This window comes from Pholcus phalangioides, unplaced genomic scaffold, assembly GCF_987345545.1.
Source record: "Pholcus phalangioides strain wild (caught in Gottingen) unplaced genomic scaffold, Ppha-v1.0 ptg000019l_1, whole genome shotgun sequence".
NCBI lineage: Eukaryota > Metazoa > Arthropoda > Arachnida > Araneae > Pholcidae > Pholcus > Pholcus phalangioides.
In genome coordinates, this window is record NW_028301612.1 from 4,310,997 (window position 1) to 4,328,581 (window position 17,585).

At 36.4% G+C, this 17,585-nt stretch overlaps 1 protein-coding gene across 1 annotated transcript in view; it reads right to left on the reverse strand.

Moving 5' to 3' along the window:
• The window catches only part of LOC149071131 (uncharacterized), an 82,069-nt gene extending 73,307 nt beyond the window's left edge, over positions 1-8,762 (reverse strand). Inside the window, exon 1 of the mRNA XM_089248188.1 lies at positions 8,263-8,762. Within this exon, the coding sequence (XP_089104314.1) occupies positions 8,263-8,310 (48 nt within the window). The 5' untranslated portion in view covers positions 8,311-8,762. The remainder of the gene's footprint in view (positions 1-8,262) is intronic.
• Between the last annotated feature and the right edge of the window lie 8,823 nt (positions 8,763-17,585).

Here is a 17,585-nt window from a genome sequence, read left to right on the forward strand (position 1 = left end):
CTTTTGCCCGAAAATTCCCCAACCCTCCCCACCACGGAACCGACTTTCCATGGTTCGACATCGGCACCGTATCATTGAACAATACCCTCCTCTCCGCTCCAGTTTCCTCATCCCCGAGAGTAATTCATCCGGGAGGAGGAGGTGCTCGTCGTAGAAATTTGTCGATTTGTTGTTGTTCAAGTGAAGGAGAGAAGAAACAAAAAAAAATAGAACGAAACACTCTCCACCCCCCACACACTGAACACAAAGAATTAATTGATTTTGATTTCTCTCTTTGTTTTCTTCCATTTGTCAGGATCTGGATCGGTGAGGATTGTGCTTTTGCGCTCTCTCCGATGTGTGTGTGTCCCTCATCTACTAAATCTCTTTTTGGTACAATGAGAAAGGTATGTCGGACATCGTTTGCGATCCTCTGACCCGTGCGCGATTGCTTTCCGTCGTGGCGGTGTGTCAAACGGAACAAAATGTCCGTGTCTCTGAACGATTGCTAACGTATCGTAGTGAAGTTACGCTACAACGATAAATTCCTCTACAACGATATTTTATCAAATCATGTGTGGAACTGTCTATATGTTACGGCAAATGTGATAAATCCGGTTATTAAACCGATTAGTATGCTTAATCGCCGAGCGTTTCGGCGAGTTTGACAAATTTCCCTAAATTAAATCACTTTCACCTTTGATTATGCATAAGTACTCAAGTGTCGTTGGTAAGTTTAGTAAGCGGGTACTAAAATGGCAATTATGCATGATACCCAAGCGTCGCGTCGTTGGTAAACATATCGTACTTATATGATATGGGCCTACTGTACATAATAATTCATACATGTATTGTATCATTATATCGGGGTACGATCGTATAACTTATTATCATTATATCGGGGTACGATCGTATAACTTATTATCATTATATCGGGGTACGATCGTATAATTTGTTATCATTATATCGGAGTCCGATTATATTCATCACACATAATAGACTCATTTGGAGCTTTTCCTCATACTTATGAAATTCACCAATTACACTAAGGTATTATGTTAATAATTCACAGTTAAAGGCGATAAATTGTAATCATTTATCAAATTTGCCAACGATACTTGGTTATTATGCATAACCGCCGGTAAAATATATTTGATAATATTTTCAATATTTATCATATTTACCAGCGACGTTTGGGTATTATGCATACTCGCCGGTGTATAAGCGATAAATTTATAAAACTTAAGTATTACTTACCAATTGGAACGAAATACTAGTTTAATAAAAAGTAAAACGAATAGTACTTGTCAATTGGTACGTATGCATAATAGCCGGTTATTATGTATAATAACCATTTTATCCCATTTACCGTTACATATATATATATATATATATATGGAGTTTTGTCTAAGGCCGGTATTACACTGTAAAAGTTTGATAAAATTCCTTTTATACAACTTGCAAAATCTAACCAATAAGGTTATTGGTTACATTCTGTGACCTTTTAAGACCGGACACACCCCGCTTCCCATCATTGGTTACATTCTAGAAAATGCAACCGGTGACCTTGTTGGCAGCATTTTTCAAGTTTTATAAAAGGACTTTTACAAAACTTTTATAGTGTATTACCGACCTAATGTTAATCTCCTCTCGAGATAACGATATCCTCTACTACGATATTTTAAAGAGATTTTGATACTTCTTTGCCGCTACACAGGGCCGTTGTCATGATTTTTGCCACCCTCCAACCAATTTAAAATTCGGTAATTTTATAACGGTTTTTTTTTTGTTTCCACCTAAAATTTTCCTCCTGGGGCAGTTACCCCTCTTTCCGGCTAGCCTCTCCCCCCCCCCCCCCCAGTGCAGGCCCTGTCATTTTTTACAACAGTATTTTTTTTATATTTCACTCAAAATTGTCTAGAATTTAATTTTAACTTTGTAACTTGATTTCGTTCTATCGTTTCTTTCGATGAAAGCGTCTAAATAACATCAGTGTTTTGCACCAATCTTTGTACTAACAACGCAGATTTAGAAAAGATGTCAACAGCATCGTAAATTTGGTGGCACGTGATGATAATCTTGCCTCTCGCTATAACGATAATCCCTCAGTGGCGATAATTTTTCCTTGGTCTGCAAAGTATCCTCATATCGAGGTTTCACTTTACATATAAAGACAAGATATTTTTATCAAATTTTTTTTTTTTTTTTGCACAGTTTACGCACCTGGACCATAAAACATTTTTAAAAGCCCTTTTCAGCTTTTGCAAAATGTATTTAGTGTTTGAAAAAAAATCGAAATCGAATTTTGTTAGTCTGAAAAAACTTCACCGAATTTTCTAGACCCGATTTTAGCGATAAAAAAACATTGTGAGCGATGTCCAAAAAAAAAAAAACGGTCCAACAATGGTTTCTTGGCTTCAACGGTGGCTTTCAGAATGGTTTCAATTTGGTACCATCTACCATGGGTCCTAAAAATGCGTTTATCAACGGGAACATTTTTCAATTTTTCATTCGTTATTCAAATGCGCTTGTTTAGGTGACTTGAAAGGTATTGCATCTTATTCCATATCTGTATCCAAGGTGACTTTTGCCGATATTCTACATTCGCACGGCACCTTATTCTAAATCCATATCGATGAAAACTAAGCGAGCTTTCATCTAATCGTTTTCGATGAGGAATAATTCCGTGGTGTTTGGTCAGAACATGATATCACCAAAAAATGATTTTTTGATTTAAAAGTAAGTCTTGCTAATTATAAGTAATTAGAAGGGAGATAAATGCACAAATACGTGCGCACGGCTGAACGACAAGCTGATGTATGATATTTTCATATTATTATGTATTAGTGTGTATGCTTTATTTTTGATTTTTAAATGGCAATGAAAATGCTTGTATCTCAAAAATGTGATTCTGGAATTATCATGTTCTGACCAAACACTACAGAATTGTCACATACCAGTTTTCAAACTTTTTCTGAGCCTCGTGCACTGTCTATTCCCAGCATCATGAGATGAAAAGGAACACCCACGTAGAGCAAGTCAGTGATATGCTTAGTTTGACCCAGACAAGACAAGCATAACGGGAATTTCTTGAATGCAATTTGAGTAGGATTATATTTGAGAAGCTTATTATCAAAAAGGGAACATTTATACTTTCGTTAAATTTGCAATATATGTGTAAAAAACCTTTATCTCCGGAATTTACAAAAGTAGAAAATAGCCCAACAGGTAGCATAAGAGAGCGGTATCGAAATATTTAAACATTATGTTGCTTGATGAACATTCAAGGGAACATTTATGTACATTCAAATTTTGGAACTGTTCCGTTTTGCAAGGAAATTAATAGAAATGTTACCTTTTTGGAGCTGGTTAACTCTGAAAAATTGGAAATTTCTACGCCATCCGTTGATTCTAGAAGGCTTCACCTAGCCAAGTAAGGTACCCTTACTTCTCTGTCGTGAATAACATAATAAGCACGAACAGTCTGCAGTGGAACCTCCCGGTAGCGGACACCTCCACCGACGGGCACTTTTATTGAAATACGTCGACGGAAATCTGTATTTTAATATGCAGCAACGGAGACTCCTCAATAGCGGACAAAATTTTCGGTTCCATGCGTGTCTGTTATCGAAAAGTTCTACCGTGGAATGCGAAGTCCTTGCGATGTGAAAAATGTGCAGTTTTGAAAAAAATTTCTTCAACACTAACAGAATAACCGCTTTGTTATGCTACCTTTTGAATGAAAAATTACGAAGTGAATGAACATGGTGGATATGTTCCCTTTTGGTAGAAACGATCCAATTTACATTGTAATTTGAATAAACCCCGTCGACAGAGCTCATCCCAAAGATTCAAAAACCGTTAAAAAGCGAATTTCCAAAAAAAAAGTGGAAATGCTATCTTTTTGAAAATAAACTCCTTATTCAATTAGAATGTCCTTCAAAATACGCTGAATAAAAGGAAAAATCATAATTTAGAATGAATGGAAATTATTGATGATTTGTGCCTCCCCCGCCCCCGTCTTATTCAGATCACCTGTTGCCCAAATTGCTCATTTATCACTGTTTCCAGTAAATTTCAATTGCTTTGTAACCAAATATAAGGATAAAGACCCCGGTCGCTTTGATTGGCTTGTTATGGAAGACTTTGAAGTTTGTATTCCAAGTGTGGCTCAAAAAATGTTATTTTCTGTCAACATGAATTGACGCAATTTTTTCCCCCTATGTCTGGTAAACCCTTGGAATAAGACCATTTCGTACTTCCTCTAATTTATGTGAATCTGCACATTTTTCCGATTTAAATGCACAGTTTTTCCATAATTGCTAGGGGCTTACGTAGGCTTGACCTTTCAAGGGCACACCGAGTGCGCGGGGGGTACCAACGTTATCAATTGGACAATGGTAAGGAATCATTTGTTAATACAGACTGTATAAGGAATCTCTTTCTAGAGAAGTTCCGACTCATCCGACTTTCGAAATTAACTATGATAGCAAGCATATAATGGTAATTTCGATATTTTATGTTTGTTTACAAAAATATTAGAAAAATATTCTTTACAGTTGGTTGGTTGCCTTGGGGGCCCTCGATGCAAATTTCTACGCATGACTTCATTAAAGGTAATCAATTTCCTCGTTTTTTAAAGAATCGCTTGCGAATTCCCAATGCTTAAAACTGCTTTGTCAATTTGCAATTAAAAGAAAATATATGTAGGGAATATTAATGCATCGTAAAAAATAAATTTAGGGTGGTGTCAGCAACACTGGGAAACTACAAGAAAAAACACTTGTCATGGATGGTATCGGTATCCGTTAGCAAGCATTTATCGAATGACATTATAATTTCAGAATATTTTCAGAAAACCATGTGTGTGTTGCGGCTATTACACACGTGGAAAATTCAAGGAACTACTCTTTCTTCAGAATCGTAGAGAATATTTGTGAAGCCAAGAGGCAATTGGAAAAAAATGCTCTAAACGGCACTCTGGATCATTTCCCGTTTTCAAGTTTTTAATTAAAATTGCTGGAGAGCTGCTAAAAGAGCCAGTATTCTCTAAGATCTTGAAGGGATTCGTGATTCTCGGAACAAAGTAGAGAATTTATTTGTATATAAAATTGATTTTCTCTCTCCCTGTGTGTGTTGTCTATACAAATTTACAATTTTAGACTGATCGTAGCCACAAATTTGGCATAAATACCAAACTGGACCCGACTTGAACGATAGGCTACTTTAAAAGTTCGTTGGGCAAATGCCCGAAGTGAGCAAAAAAAAAAAAACTGTCAGGCAACACAATGGTTTCTCAGTCTCAACAATGACTTTTTGAATATTTACTTTGGTTACCGTGGTTCCCTAAGAAAGCGTAAGTATTTTTCCTGACATTATTTTTTTCAAATACTTACCCTGCTTTGCAAGCAGGATGTAAATCTCTGATTGACCGCATTAACACGTGAACCGGAGTATACATATGCGTTAATGGCTATAAGTTGGTTGTCTAAATCAGTGGTTCTCAACCTAGAGCCATATGCCCCTCCCCCCTTCCTTGTGGTCTTGGGATGTTTTAATGGGACCGTGGGTGATAATCAGGTTAAAGTGCCACGACAAGGGGTGAAGGGGGAATGAGAGTCGATAAAAATAAATCTTTCAAGTAAAACATGATGGGATTAAATGTGACTGTGACTACTTTCAGAATGAAGCAGAGCTTTCCCAAGAAACAGAGCCATCTTAACCCACGGGCCCACATGGGCATGGGCCGGTGCCGCATATCTAGGGGGAGGCTAAATTATAGGGCCATAGGCTTTTTAGCCTATGACCAAATTAAGAAACGCTTAATAGTTTCCCAAAATTTTTGTTCCATCGTCCTCCTCTTCAATTTTTTTCCCCCTCATCGCCCCTCAACTCAAGCCAACCAATAGGATCCTATGACAAATGCATAGCTTCCACCGCCTTCCTGGGTCATTGCATTGCCCTCCCCCTAGGAGGGAGGGGGGGATATTGCTCACTTCGGAAAAAACTGGTATAAATCAAGGGCTCTTAGCGAAGGCTCTCTAGGAGAGATTTCAGGGGTCAGTGAGCTTTGATAAGAAAAAAAAATGGCTCATTGTTTTTATAATGCTATATACTGAATATTGTTTTATAGAGGGAGGTTCGTGGCCTTCATTAGGGGTTCGTGGATTTTATTGTCCGTGGGCTTCATCTCATTAGCACAAAATGATCCGTGAGACACGAAAGGTTAAGAATCCTGGTTTCTCTGAATGGATTTTCTCTGTGTTCGTCCTCGATACTATTGCAAATACAAGGCCACAACAGGCTAAATGCTGGTTCCACGAACCATCATTTAGCCCCACGAGCGCAAAGGTTAGTGGAACCTTTTGCGTTTCACGAACCCCTTGTGCCAATAGAATAAAGACCAAAATCCCTTATAAGCAGTGGTTCTCAAACTATTGCCACCTTCGACTCCCTTGCCTCAGTCAACGTTCATCTGCCTACTCCTCAGAATACTTTCCACAAAGAACTACTTCAAAACATTTAACAGACACACATCAATAACAGTATCAACGGCTCACCTTGACGCGATGCACACTTTTAAAACCACTGCCTATTACCATTAAAATGAAGTCCTCGGATCCCCCTTTTCCAAAGAATTATTCATAAAAATAATCAGTTAATTTTTTTATCAGTTTTCTTATGTAAATTCCCAAGGACCCCCCAACAGGACCGTGGACACCTGGTCGGAAAACCCTTTCTAAACCCAGAAAATGCAAGCATAATCTAAATTTCTGAACGCAACTTGAATAGGATGGTTCAATTGGAATGTCGTCAATCAAAATCGCGCGGGAACGGATTCAGACACAATCTTCGAGCACTCTTGTGCCATTGAGTGATAATGCAGCGGTGCTCTCAAGCAACGGGGTGAAGATGCCTGCTATGAATCAAAAATATGAGCACTCCAATCAACTACATAATTTAAGAATTTCATCGCGTTGTATTAATTTTTCGTCACTTCAGAGGCAGTTGTGATTCAATTGCTAGACTCTGAAAACCTGTCTAATTTCATTGATCAATAATCTATATATTTGTCTTTTTTTAAATAAGAGTTCTATGAGTTTGATATAGAAATAGTACTGAGCGCAGCTGAACATGATCACCAAGTAAGTTACGCGACAGAAAGTTTATTAGACGCGATATGCATGGACACCCATTGGTTTGACACGGAATGGTCCCTGCTCCTCACTGTTAATCGGCTTGCAAATTAATCAAATATTTACCATTTTGAATTTGATATGTATGTTCATAATATGTTTGACGTGTATCTTTTCTTCTTTTATAACAAACTAGCAAAAATACCTGGCGCTATCCTGGTTTTCCTCCATATACTGGCAGCATTAAAGATGTGACAAACCATTGTAAAGGGATAATAAATACGTCTGAAACACATTGTTAGAGAACCAGGGTAGCCAAAGTAAGCATTACCAAAGTCATTGTTGAGGCCAATGAACCATTGTCACCCGGTAGTTTTTTCGCCCATTTCGGGCTGTGGCCCAGCTCTGACGAACTCTGGCCGGGTCCCGTTTGGTTTTTGGTACCAAATACACCGAATACAAAATTTGGTGGCGATCGGTCCAAAATTTTAGATTTGTGTAGAAAACATACACACAGAAAATCAGTTTTATAGACAGTGGATCCCGCTTATAACGTTTCTCAGGGAAAAAAACCATGAAAAAAGTTGTAAGCGGGAAAACGCTTCCAACAAGAAATCTTAACGACAAATAAGAGTTCATACCAGGAAAATGAGTCGCACTATAAAGCGGGAAAACGTTCTATGTGGGAACGTTATAGATTTATAGAACGTTATGTAGATTTTAGAATCGGATAGGCTCCTATGCGACTTTTTTTCTTAATAACTAATTAGATTAATTTTATCACGCAATTTTATGAACCACAAATCATCCCCTTTATGCCAATGCACAAATTTCCACATTTTTTTGGATTTATCAGCTGATTGGATACCTTATTTTTTGCTGTGTGTTTTCAGGAACGCGAATACGTATCCGCCTTCTTGAAAAACATGTTGCAAAACATTTTAGGAAAATGACATCCATTGGTAGATTAAAATATACATGCCACAATAATGTGTAATACACCTGTATTTACTCTACACATGGGTAGAGTAAATACTCAAACATTTCCCATGTATTGAAATTTACTCATTTATGTTTCTGGCGTAGAGGGGACGACATGATAAAAGTATATATATGTATATAGAGAGAGAGAGAGATTTTTTGTTACCTGAGTAGTAGGTGGAAAGGGTGAGTATCCAAATTGCGGATATGACATGCTTCACGAAGAATGTCCAGCTTCCTCTTCTTCAAGTCTGCATTCGTAGACACAGACTACAAGTCCTAATTACGGCGAATATTTCATTTTGTTGACAATTGTCCGATGTACAATCATAGCTGAGCTTCTTTTTTCTCCGACAGGTGTGAGTTCGACCGTCTCTTTCCCCCTCCCACCGAAAGAAAGTTTCCTACATGTCTAACATTCGACCACACTAAAAGTAAGTACTGATAAAGATCCCGAACAGCAAATGATATTCTTCTTCAAGTTGCTTCTTCGGTTCTTCCAAGGACGAGGAGAGGGGGGAGGGGTGAGGAAAGGTACATAAAGGGGTAGCAAGTAGAGGGGGAAAAATTCTGGAGGAGGGTGCAGGGGGGGGTATCGTAAAAATCGGCTTAACGATATATAAAATGACAACACGCTTAAAACCCGCCACAGGTTCGAGGGTTTCCCCCGCGTCCAACTCGGCTTAACAAAATACTCCAACAACACAAGGGGCCACGCGAACATCCAATTCAGGTACACGCCTACGAGACACGGGAGGCGGGGCTAAGGTCTTGATTGGCATCGCGCGCCGACCAATCGCGTCCCGGGGATACGTTTGAGTGACTCTCGCCCCGAGCTCTTCCTCCCTCCTCCCTTCGGGATCGAGAGCCGCTGCTCAGCTGTGCAACTAAAACAAAAGACAAGTTTTTCTTTGGAGTGGGGAAAGAAGATGATGATGATGCGACGAAAACAACGGGAAAGAAGACGCGAAATATACACACACACAACACACGAGTAAACACGCGCGAAGGAGGCCGTCAATGGTTGGTGGAGATGAGTTACAGGTTAAATTGACGTTTAGCCCAAAAAGAAATGTATCCTTTTTTTTTCAATGAAGCGATGTATCCTTCTACTGCGTAGGTCTTCAACCTTTCTTTGAGTCACCACTACCGTCTATGGCTCAAAGAGCACCCAACTCTGACATGTTATCAAATCGATTCAGCCTAATCCTTGAATATCATCTGAAACGCATGTTTGATTGTCTTTTACCAATTCTTTGGCCGGTATTACACTATAAAAGTTGGGTAAAATCCCTTTTATAAAACTTGAAAAATCCAACCAATGAAGCTCATAAGTTACATTCGAGCAAATGCAACCGATAATCTTATTGGTTGAATTTTTCAAGTTTTATAAAGGGACTTTTGGAAAACTTTTATAGTGTAATACCGGCCTTAGGCCGGGATTATACTATAAAAGTTTGAACCAGGAAATCCAGTTAAATTTCTGCAATATGTCTGTAACTTTCTGAGATACTTTATATTATATTTTCAAAATTACCTCATTTTCAGCACTTGTACCAGACACGCATTGCACACTGACAATAACAGCATATACAGTGGATCCCGTTTGTAACATTTGCGAGAAACCGCCGTGAAAAAACGTTGTAAACGGTGAAAATGCTTTAAACGGGAATTATTAATGAAAATTAGAGTTGGGACTGTTATCTGTGCAATGAGCGGAATATTCTAAGGTACACAGTATATTCTCAAAAAATTATATACACAAAAAATTCGTCACTTGAACGTAATTAGTCGTCTTAATTCAGGTCTGGCCTGGATATGTTTGATTGGTGTGCCAGACTTCGGTAAAAAACTGGGCACTAGCATCAAAGATTAGTGTTTTAGTGAGTAGCAGGCTACTTCCTTTAACCCGAGTACAATCCCTGTCAATTACCATTGTAGGCAATACGTTTTACACACCGTTTTCTTCCTTTTAAATACAAATCATAATCAAAATTCTCAATACAAATCTATCAAGATTCTCAATACAAAGCAATCAAGATTTTCAATACACGTGAGACATAACTAAACACACGAAGAAGGAGGTGGTCAATGGTTGGTAGAGATGAGTTACAGGTTAAATCGACGCATGGCCCAAAGAAATGTAGCCTATCCTTTTTTCAATGAAGCGATTATTTATCCTTCTACTGTGTATAGGCATATTAAACCTTTTTTGGGACGTCACTACCGTCTATGTCTCATCATCAGGAGAAAAGCACCCACAGGTCAAGTCTGATTATATGCTCAACTAACTGTAATCAACATAATGCTAATTCTTGAATGACATGTTTGATTAGTGTAATAATAATCGTGAGTAAAAAGTCATAAAAGCATAAAAGGAGCAAGCGTGAAACGGGAATTAGTGCTTCAATGAGCAACAGGAACAAAATCCCAGTCAATTGCTTTCCCCCACTGTTTTACTCCCCCCCCCCCCCCACTTTTAAATACAAATCACAATCAATATTTTCGATAAAACTCAATCATGATTTTCTAATCAATATTTTCAATACAAATAGGCCTAATGAATTCGGTTATAAGAGTGGGCACATTTTTCTAGATAATCCATTATTTTGGAAACTATTGGGAAATTGATTTCTCGGATGAAAAAAAATTAAAAACGATGAATCCGAAAAAATAGGACCAAATTTATATTCGTTAAACTAGAAAGTAATATTCAGAGTCAAAGACAGATGACGCTAAAAAACAAAACTAATTCAGGCGGGCACAAAATCGAAACTTGAACTGACCCGAAATGAAACATAATTTGTGCACTGACCAAAATAAAATATAAAAATTATATTTATCGATATTTTTTTGACTGCATGAAATTTCTCTATAACTGAGTTTAACTGCTGTAAGACAGGGAGGGACCCTGTATATTAGGAACGGCCAACTTCTTTCTGTTCACGGGCCAGCATAACAGTCAAGTTCAGCGTCACGGGAAGCATCACGGGTGTATAAGCCGCACAATTAAAATTACCAGGAAAACTCTTACATTTGTATATGCCACAAGTAATATGGACAATTAAATACACGGGCAATTTAGTCGCTAAACTTTTACCCTGGGCTTTAAGTATTACTTTTCATCTTCATAAACATAAACATATATTCATTGTTTATTTATCTGGTTGCTTTTCCAGCCAGATGTAATACAATAAAAATTATAGATTCCTCTGCAAACTATTCCATCTAATCCAGTGTTTCCCAAAGCGGGCAATATCACCCCCGGTGGGCGATAGAAGCTACTGATTTAACATAGGATCCTATGGATTCATTTGAGTTTTGGGGCAATGAGAGAAGAAACTTCCAATGAAGGGAGCGATGGAACAAAAAGTTTGGGAAACTATGATCTAATCGATTCATAGTTTGAACTTTACAAATGAAACACTTGTTCCAATTTTTCTTCAATTATTATTTTGCAAAATAGGCAATTTGCAAACGAGGCGGCAGAAAAAATAGGGGAAAAAATTGCCCACATAAGAAGCTTTATTAGCAGTTTGTATATTTGAGAAGTGTTAACATATAGTAAATTGCTTAATATTGAATTAACTGGTAAAATCATCACATTTGCAGACAATTTCACGTCTACATCAATGACGTAAGTACAACTGAATTGCGACGTTTCTTTTCATTTCCAACCGTTGGAATGCGGAAGGAGAAGAAGTTACCTTCGCTTTTTGTGTAAAATTGCCAAGAATATAATTGATGATTGCTATCTTCTTCAACTTGTTGATTTTTCTGTGCCAATTGTTCGGTGGACTTTTCGCCTCCCTAAACCCCGAACAAATATTTTACGACGGTCCCCTATTTTTGAGATGTGATATATATATATATATATATATATATAATCAGTGCTATGTGAAACCCGATATGTTCAATTCATTATAAGAGAATTTCTTAAAAGTTATATGTGAGTATTGAATCTTCATGTTATTATGTTTTTCCGTATGTATTTCTAAACATTGTTCCACTCGTTTTTGTCTTTTTTTTTTGTACTTTGTTGTATTCACCTTTTGTATTTGTGTTTTTGTATTTCTCTACTCTTGTCCATCTCTGTAACTGGGCAATCCTTGCCCTAACAAGTCTGATGAATCCTTGCCCTAACAAGTCTGATAAACACTGATTTATTGATAATTCGTTTATCAGTAATGACTTACAAATAAATGTAACAAAAACTAAGTTTATGTACTTCTCTTCTATAGCTAATATAAACTTCAGCCATAATCTGATATCCACAATAATAATTGCCAATATATTTCTACTTATAACTACCAGGGTCTCGAACAGATTTCCACGATTAAATACCTAGGTATTCATATCGTTATAACCTTAGATGGAAAACTAACGTAAAATATTTGCAAAATAAACTTCGTTATGTAATTTACAAACTATATTACCTTAAACCATATATAGATCACTCGTTCATGTTAACGCTTTATTACTCATTATTTCATTCCTTACTATTATATGGTTTGGCTATCTGGAGTGGCGACTTCGTTTCGAATCTTACTCCTATAATGAAACTCCAAATAAAGAGCAATAAGACTCATCACACAAGTGCCTTTTAACCCCTTCAAAACAACTTTTTCACAGTCTTGGAATCCTTCCCTTGCGTCAGCTTTACTTCTACAAATCGACTATAATTATTTTTAACGACAATTTGCTTTGCTTTTAAACAGTTCTCGTTTCTCAAATACATTGAACAATATATATACTCGCTACCACTTAGGGGTCATTCAAGTATTACGTCAGCATCGAGGGGGGGGGGGGTTTCGGATTTGTTGACTTTTGATGACAAGGGTGGGGGGGGAGGTTGAAGATTGTTTACGTCATCAACCACCCTTTTTGAAGATATGAAATATTCTAAGCTGCTGACGAAATTTTGCTGACAAGGGGTGGGGGGGTCAAAAGTGGCTGAAAATCTGCTTACATAATACTTGAATGGCCCCTTATTCACAAAACTTTTCTAAGAAGAATTTTACTTACCTCATCCCCAAAATTTTGCAACTCTTTGCCACCTGATATCCTTCTAATTTATTACCTTTCAAAAGACACATGAAGCAATATCTTTTTTCAATCAGTGACATTGAGAATTTCTTTTGAACTGTCATATGCTCCTCCTTACTCAGTTAAATTACGAATGTATTCGATCTTACACATGCAACATTACATGATTCTTGTTATTTGTACTTATCTGAAAACCGTGCGCTTCTTGCTGTTGCCAAAAATACTACAAAAATCATGCGAAAGATTGTTTTGATATTTGATTTTTTTTCCCTCCTATTAACCACTACAAAAAAAAGGAAATTTTAATTTTCAAACCCCCCCCCCCCTTTACGTTTTTATTTTATTTTTTCCATTTTAGTTTGTTGATATTATTCACTAGTAAGTAAGTGTTCATTATATGGTATTCATTATGTGGTATTCATTATGTGGTATTCATTATGTGGTATTCATTATATGGTATTCATTATGTAGAATTCATTATATGGTATTCATTATGTAGAATTCATTATGTAGAATTCATTATATGGTATTCATTATGTGGTATTCATTATGTGGTATTCATTATATGGTATTCATTATAAACTTACAATGTATAAACTTAGTATGGGTCTCTAGACCCCTTGACTGATTTTTTTGTCTCATCTTGTATTTTAAGTAACAAAATGAAACAATAAAGTGAACTAGTAGTGAATGTAAGTAATTCTCCGCTGGGAACGAGAATAGCTCAGATATTGACCACAAAATTGCTGAATTTAACACCTCTTAAATTATTCATTATAATTCGATAATTTATTTTTTTCCTTGTCGGGCGCAGTACAAAATCACCTTGCGGGCCGCATGTTACCCAAGGGCAAGCTATTGGCCAACCGTGATACACAGGGTGTCCGGTAAGTACTAATGAAGCCTTTATCTCATAAACCGTATGTCGTAGAGGTATGATTTCAATTTACCTACAATGGTACAAATAATCAATCACTACACACTTCACTTCTGAAATATAGGTGGCAGCACTGAAAAATGAGACACAACACTATATAAGTACTCAACTGTTTGAACTGTTTAGCACACACACACACACACTCACACTTCCGGCACAACTCACTTGGCAGTAAATCGCCCTTGGCGATAGACCAGAGTTGTGCTCGATTTCAAACAAAGAAAAGTTTCAATTTAAAAAATATTCAAAATGTATTCAGAAATTACATTGCACCAGTTTTGAGAATGAAAATACAGTGTGTCACAAAATAAAAAAAAATTCAATTTTCATACAGTCCCCCTGGCCTCTAACTTTCAATTAAAAAGTAGTTGCCCTGTCTTTTTTGTCCAATAAAAGTGATCCTATATTTTAACTGCAATATTCACTGAGATATTCGAATTCAAAAATTGGAGGAGAGTTGGAAAGTTTTGAAAGGAGAGCATAAATGAGGGAAAGGAGCGTTTTCCGTGAGTTTTTGCTGTTATTTCCCACCACTTTTCTCCAACTATTTGAATTAAAATATCTCAGTGAATATTGCACTTAGAAACTTGGTATTTTTTTGTTGGGCTCAGAAAAGACAGGTCAACAACTTTCTAATTGGAAATGGATGAAGATTTTTCTGCTCGGCTAAAATACATGAAAGCAATAGGCTTTCTGGATATTATGCCGAGGTGAACTGGAAAAAAAGAGTTTTGTTTCTCTCCACCGAGAATCGAACCCAGGACCTCTTGCGCTTGCCCGATATGCATGTTTGGTGGAGATGAGTTACAGCAGTGGTTCTCAAACTTTCGTCACCCGCGGCGTTCTTGCCCGATTTATCACTCATATGCAGGTCCCCAATATAGTTTATTAGATGTTTTACCCAATAAAAGAATCGCTTCAAAGCGTACATAAAATCACACAAATCAATACCTTCAACTCGTCGATACGCACATTTTGAGAAACGATGAGTTACAGTTAAATTGACGTTTACCAAAAAGAAATATACTCCTTTTTTTTAATAAAGCGATGTATCTTCGTACTGCGTAGGTCTTCAATCGTTTTTTTTAATCATCACCACTGTTTATGCCTCGTCACCATAAGAAAAACACCCACAGGATGAATCTGACATGTCATCAAATCGAACCAGATTTAGACCGGGATTAATGTATAAAAGTTTGATAAAATACCTTTTATAAAACTTGATAAAAACAATCAATAAGAGCATCGGCTACATTCGCTCCAATGTAATCAATGCGCTTATTGGTTGAATTTTCCAAGTTTTACAGAAAATAACATTTCTAAAACTTTTATAGTGTAATGCCGGAATTAATGCTAATTCTTGAATGACATGTTTGATTTTTCAAGAAAATCATGAGTAAAACATGGGGCACAATCATCAAACAGAGATTCTTCAGTCTCTCTCGTAATGAATATTTCTAAGTAAGCATAATACAAATCAGTCAATGCTTTCAATGCCAATTATAATTTTTATTTTCAATAATCAAAATTTTCAGTTAAATTCAGTGAATATATTCAATACTAATTAAACAATACTTTAAACTCTAATCAAGAAATATTTTCAACACATATCAATCAATATTTGTAACTTTAATAAGCCAAAATATTTCCAAATACAAATAATCAAAATTTTTCTTTACTTATGTATAAAATCCTTATTTTCAGTACAGATAATCATTATTTTTTTTAATTACAAAGCCATCAAGATTTTCAATACAAATTATGTGACCATTGAACGTAATACAGAGCACCGCGCTCAAAAGAGCACTCATTCCCCTTATTTTTGGAGTAACGAAATATTACATGAGCATCACCACAACACTGCAGAAAACAACAATGGTAATTAAAAAAAAGGACAACAACATTTTGCTTTCAATACAAATCAAAATCTATATTTTAAATGCAAATCTTCACTATCTCCTCCCAGTTTTGTATATATACCAAAGAGTATCAGATTTCAACGACAGACTACTTTAGACCCTTTATAAGAGCCCAACAAATTTAAATAAAATAAAAAGAACTCTACCAGCAATTGTGTCGCGAGCTGAATAGCGACATATTTCTAAATTAAATGAAACCAAATAACGCATTGAAAATACACAGGAACATTAACGTTGTGTATCGCAGTATAGGTTCTAATTTAAATTCTTAGCATTTCAAAAATGTACAAGATAATTATTCAAACATTTTAAACAAATGTTCAATTGCGATTTCGAAAAAAAATATAGACGTATTTAAATTCAATTAATTAATAACATGGTTCACAAAATAACTAAAGCATATATTTTCCAAATTCCACGCACATAAAAATAAATGGACTTTCGAAAGGCTGGTCATTATCATACTCCTTGCGGACAAAAGTGGCCAACAGATACTGAATACTTTACTGCATTTTCTATATATTTTAAGAGGGGGTCTCCTGATCAAGAATTGTGCACCCTCAGGGAAACAAATATTTAATACGCGAACCCTACACGCAGTACAAAGAAAGTGGGAGTAACTAACAAATACTTCTACATTACAAAAAGAAAAAAAGTTCTAGTTTCATTGGATAATTGAGGCGTGGGAATGATATTTACATCTATGTTTTGCTGTCTGGGTGACATTCAGTATAAACTAAGTCGTGGAGCACGAAGTTCAATCATGTACGTGAAAAAAAGTGGTAAGAATGAGTTGACTAAAAGCGAAGAAAGTTTTCTTTATATGTGGTTACAATGAGAATAATTCTTGTCTATGCAATTTCAGAAGTTTAAATATTGTGATGAGGAGAAATGGCGTTCACGGCAACTGTGTTTCTAAGCTACAACAATTAGAACTACTTGGAGAATGACCACGATTTTTTGACACAATGCATTTTTTTCAACACCGTGTAGAAATTTTTACGATTTGCTACTTCTTTGATGCTGCTTTTCAATGCTCTAAGTATGAAGCAAATCCTGGTAATACCAAGTATTTGTTGCTAGTACAGTAGTTGCTGAAATACTAGCCATCTCTTACACAACATGTGTTATAGCTTTCACTGTGCATTCGATCATACATCGAGTCCAAGACCCAGGACCGCACTTATCAAGCGCGGGGTCCGGCCCGAAAATAATTTCGGGGCTCCTTAGTCCATTTTATATATTTTATGGGGAGGGGAATCGGGCATTCAACGATTCATGTACAAGGTGATTATAATATGACCCGAGTAGTTTTTTCAGTATACTGACACTACTCCGACTTATGCAGCACCCGTTCTGGTGGACGTATTCCATTGAAAGTAGTTCGTATATACGCTACATGGTCCATGGGGAAAACGTAAAATGAAATAAAAAAATCGCTACTTTTCCACCTGGTGGTCGAAAATTTAATATTTTTTACTGCATGGTCTGATTAAGATATCCTAAAAATTGCGCTTTATTCGGATAAGCAGTTTTTGAGAAGAAATACTCAGAGTATACAAGGGAATTTTAATTATAATCACCTTG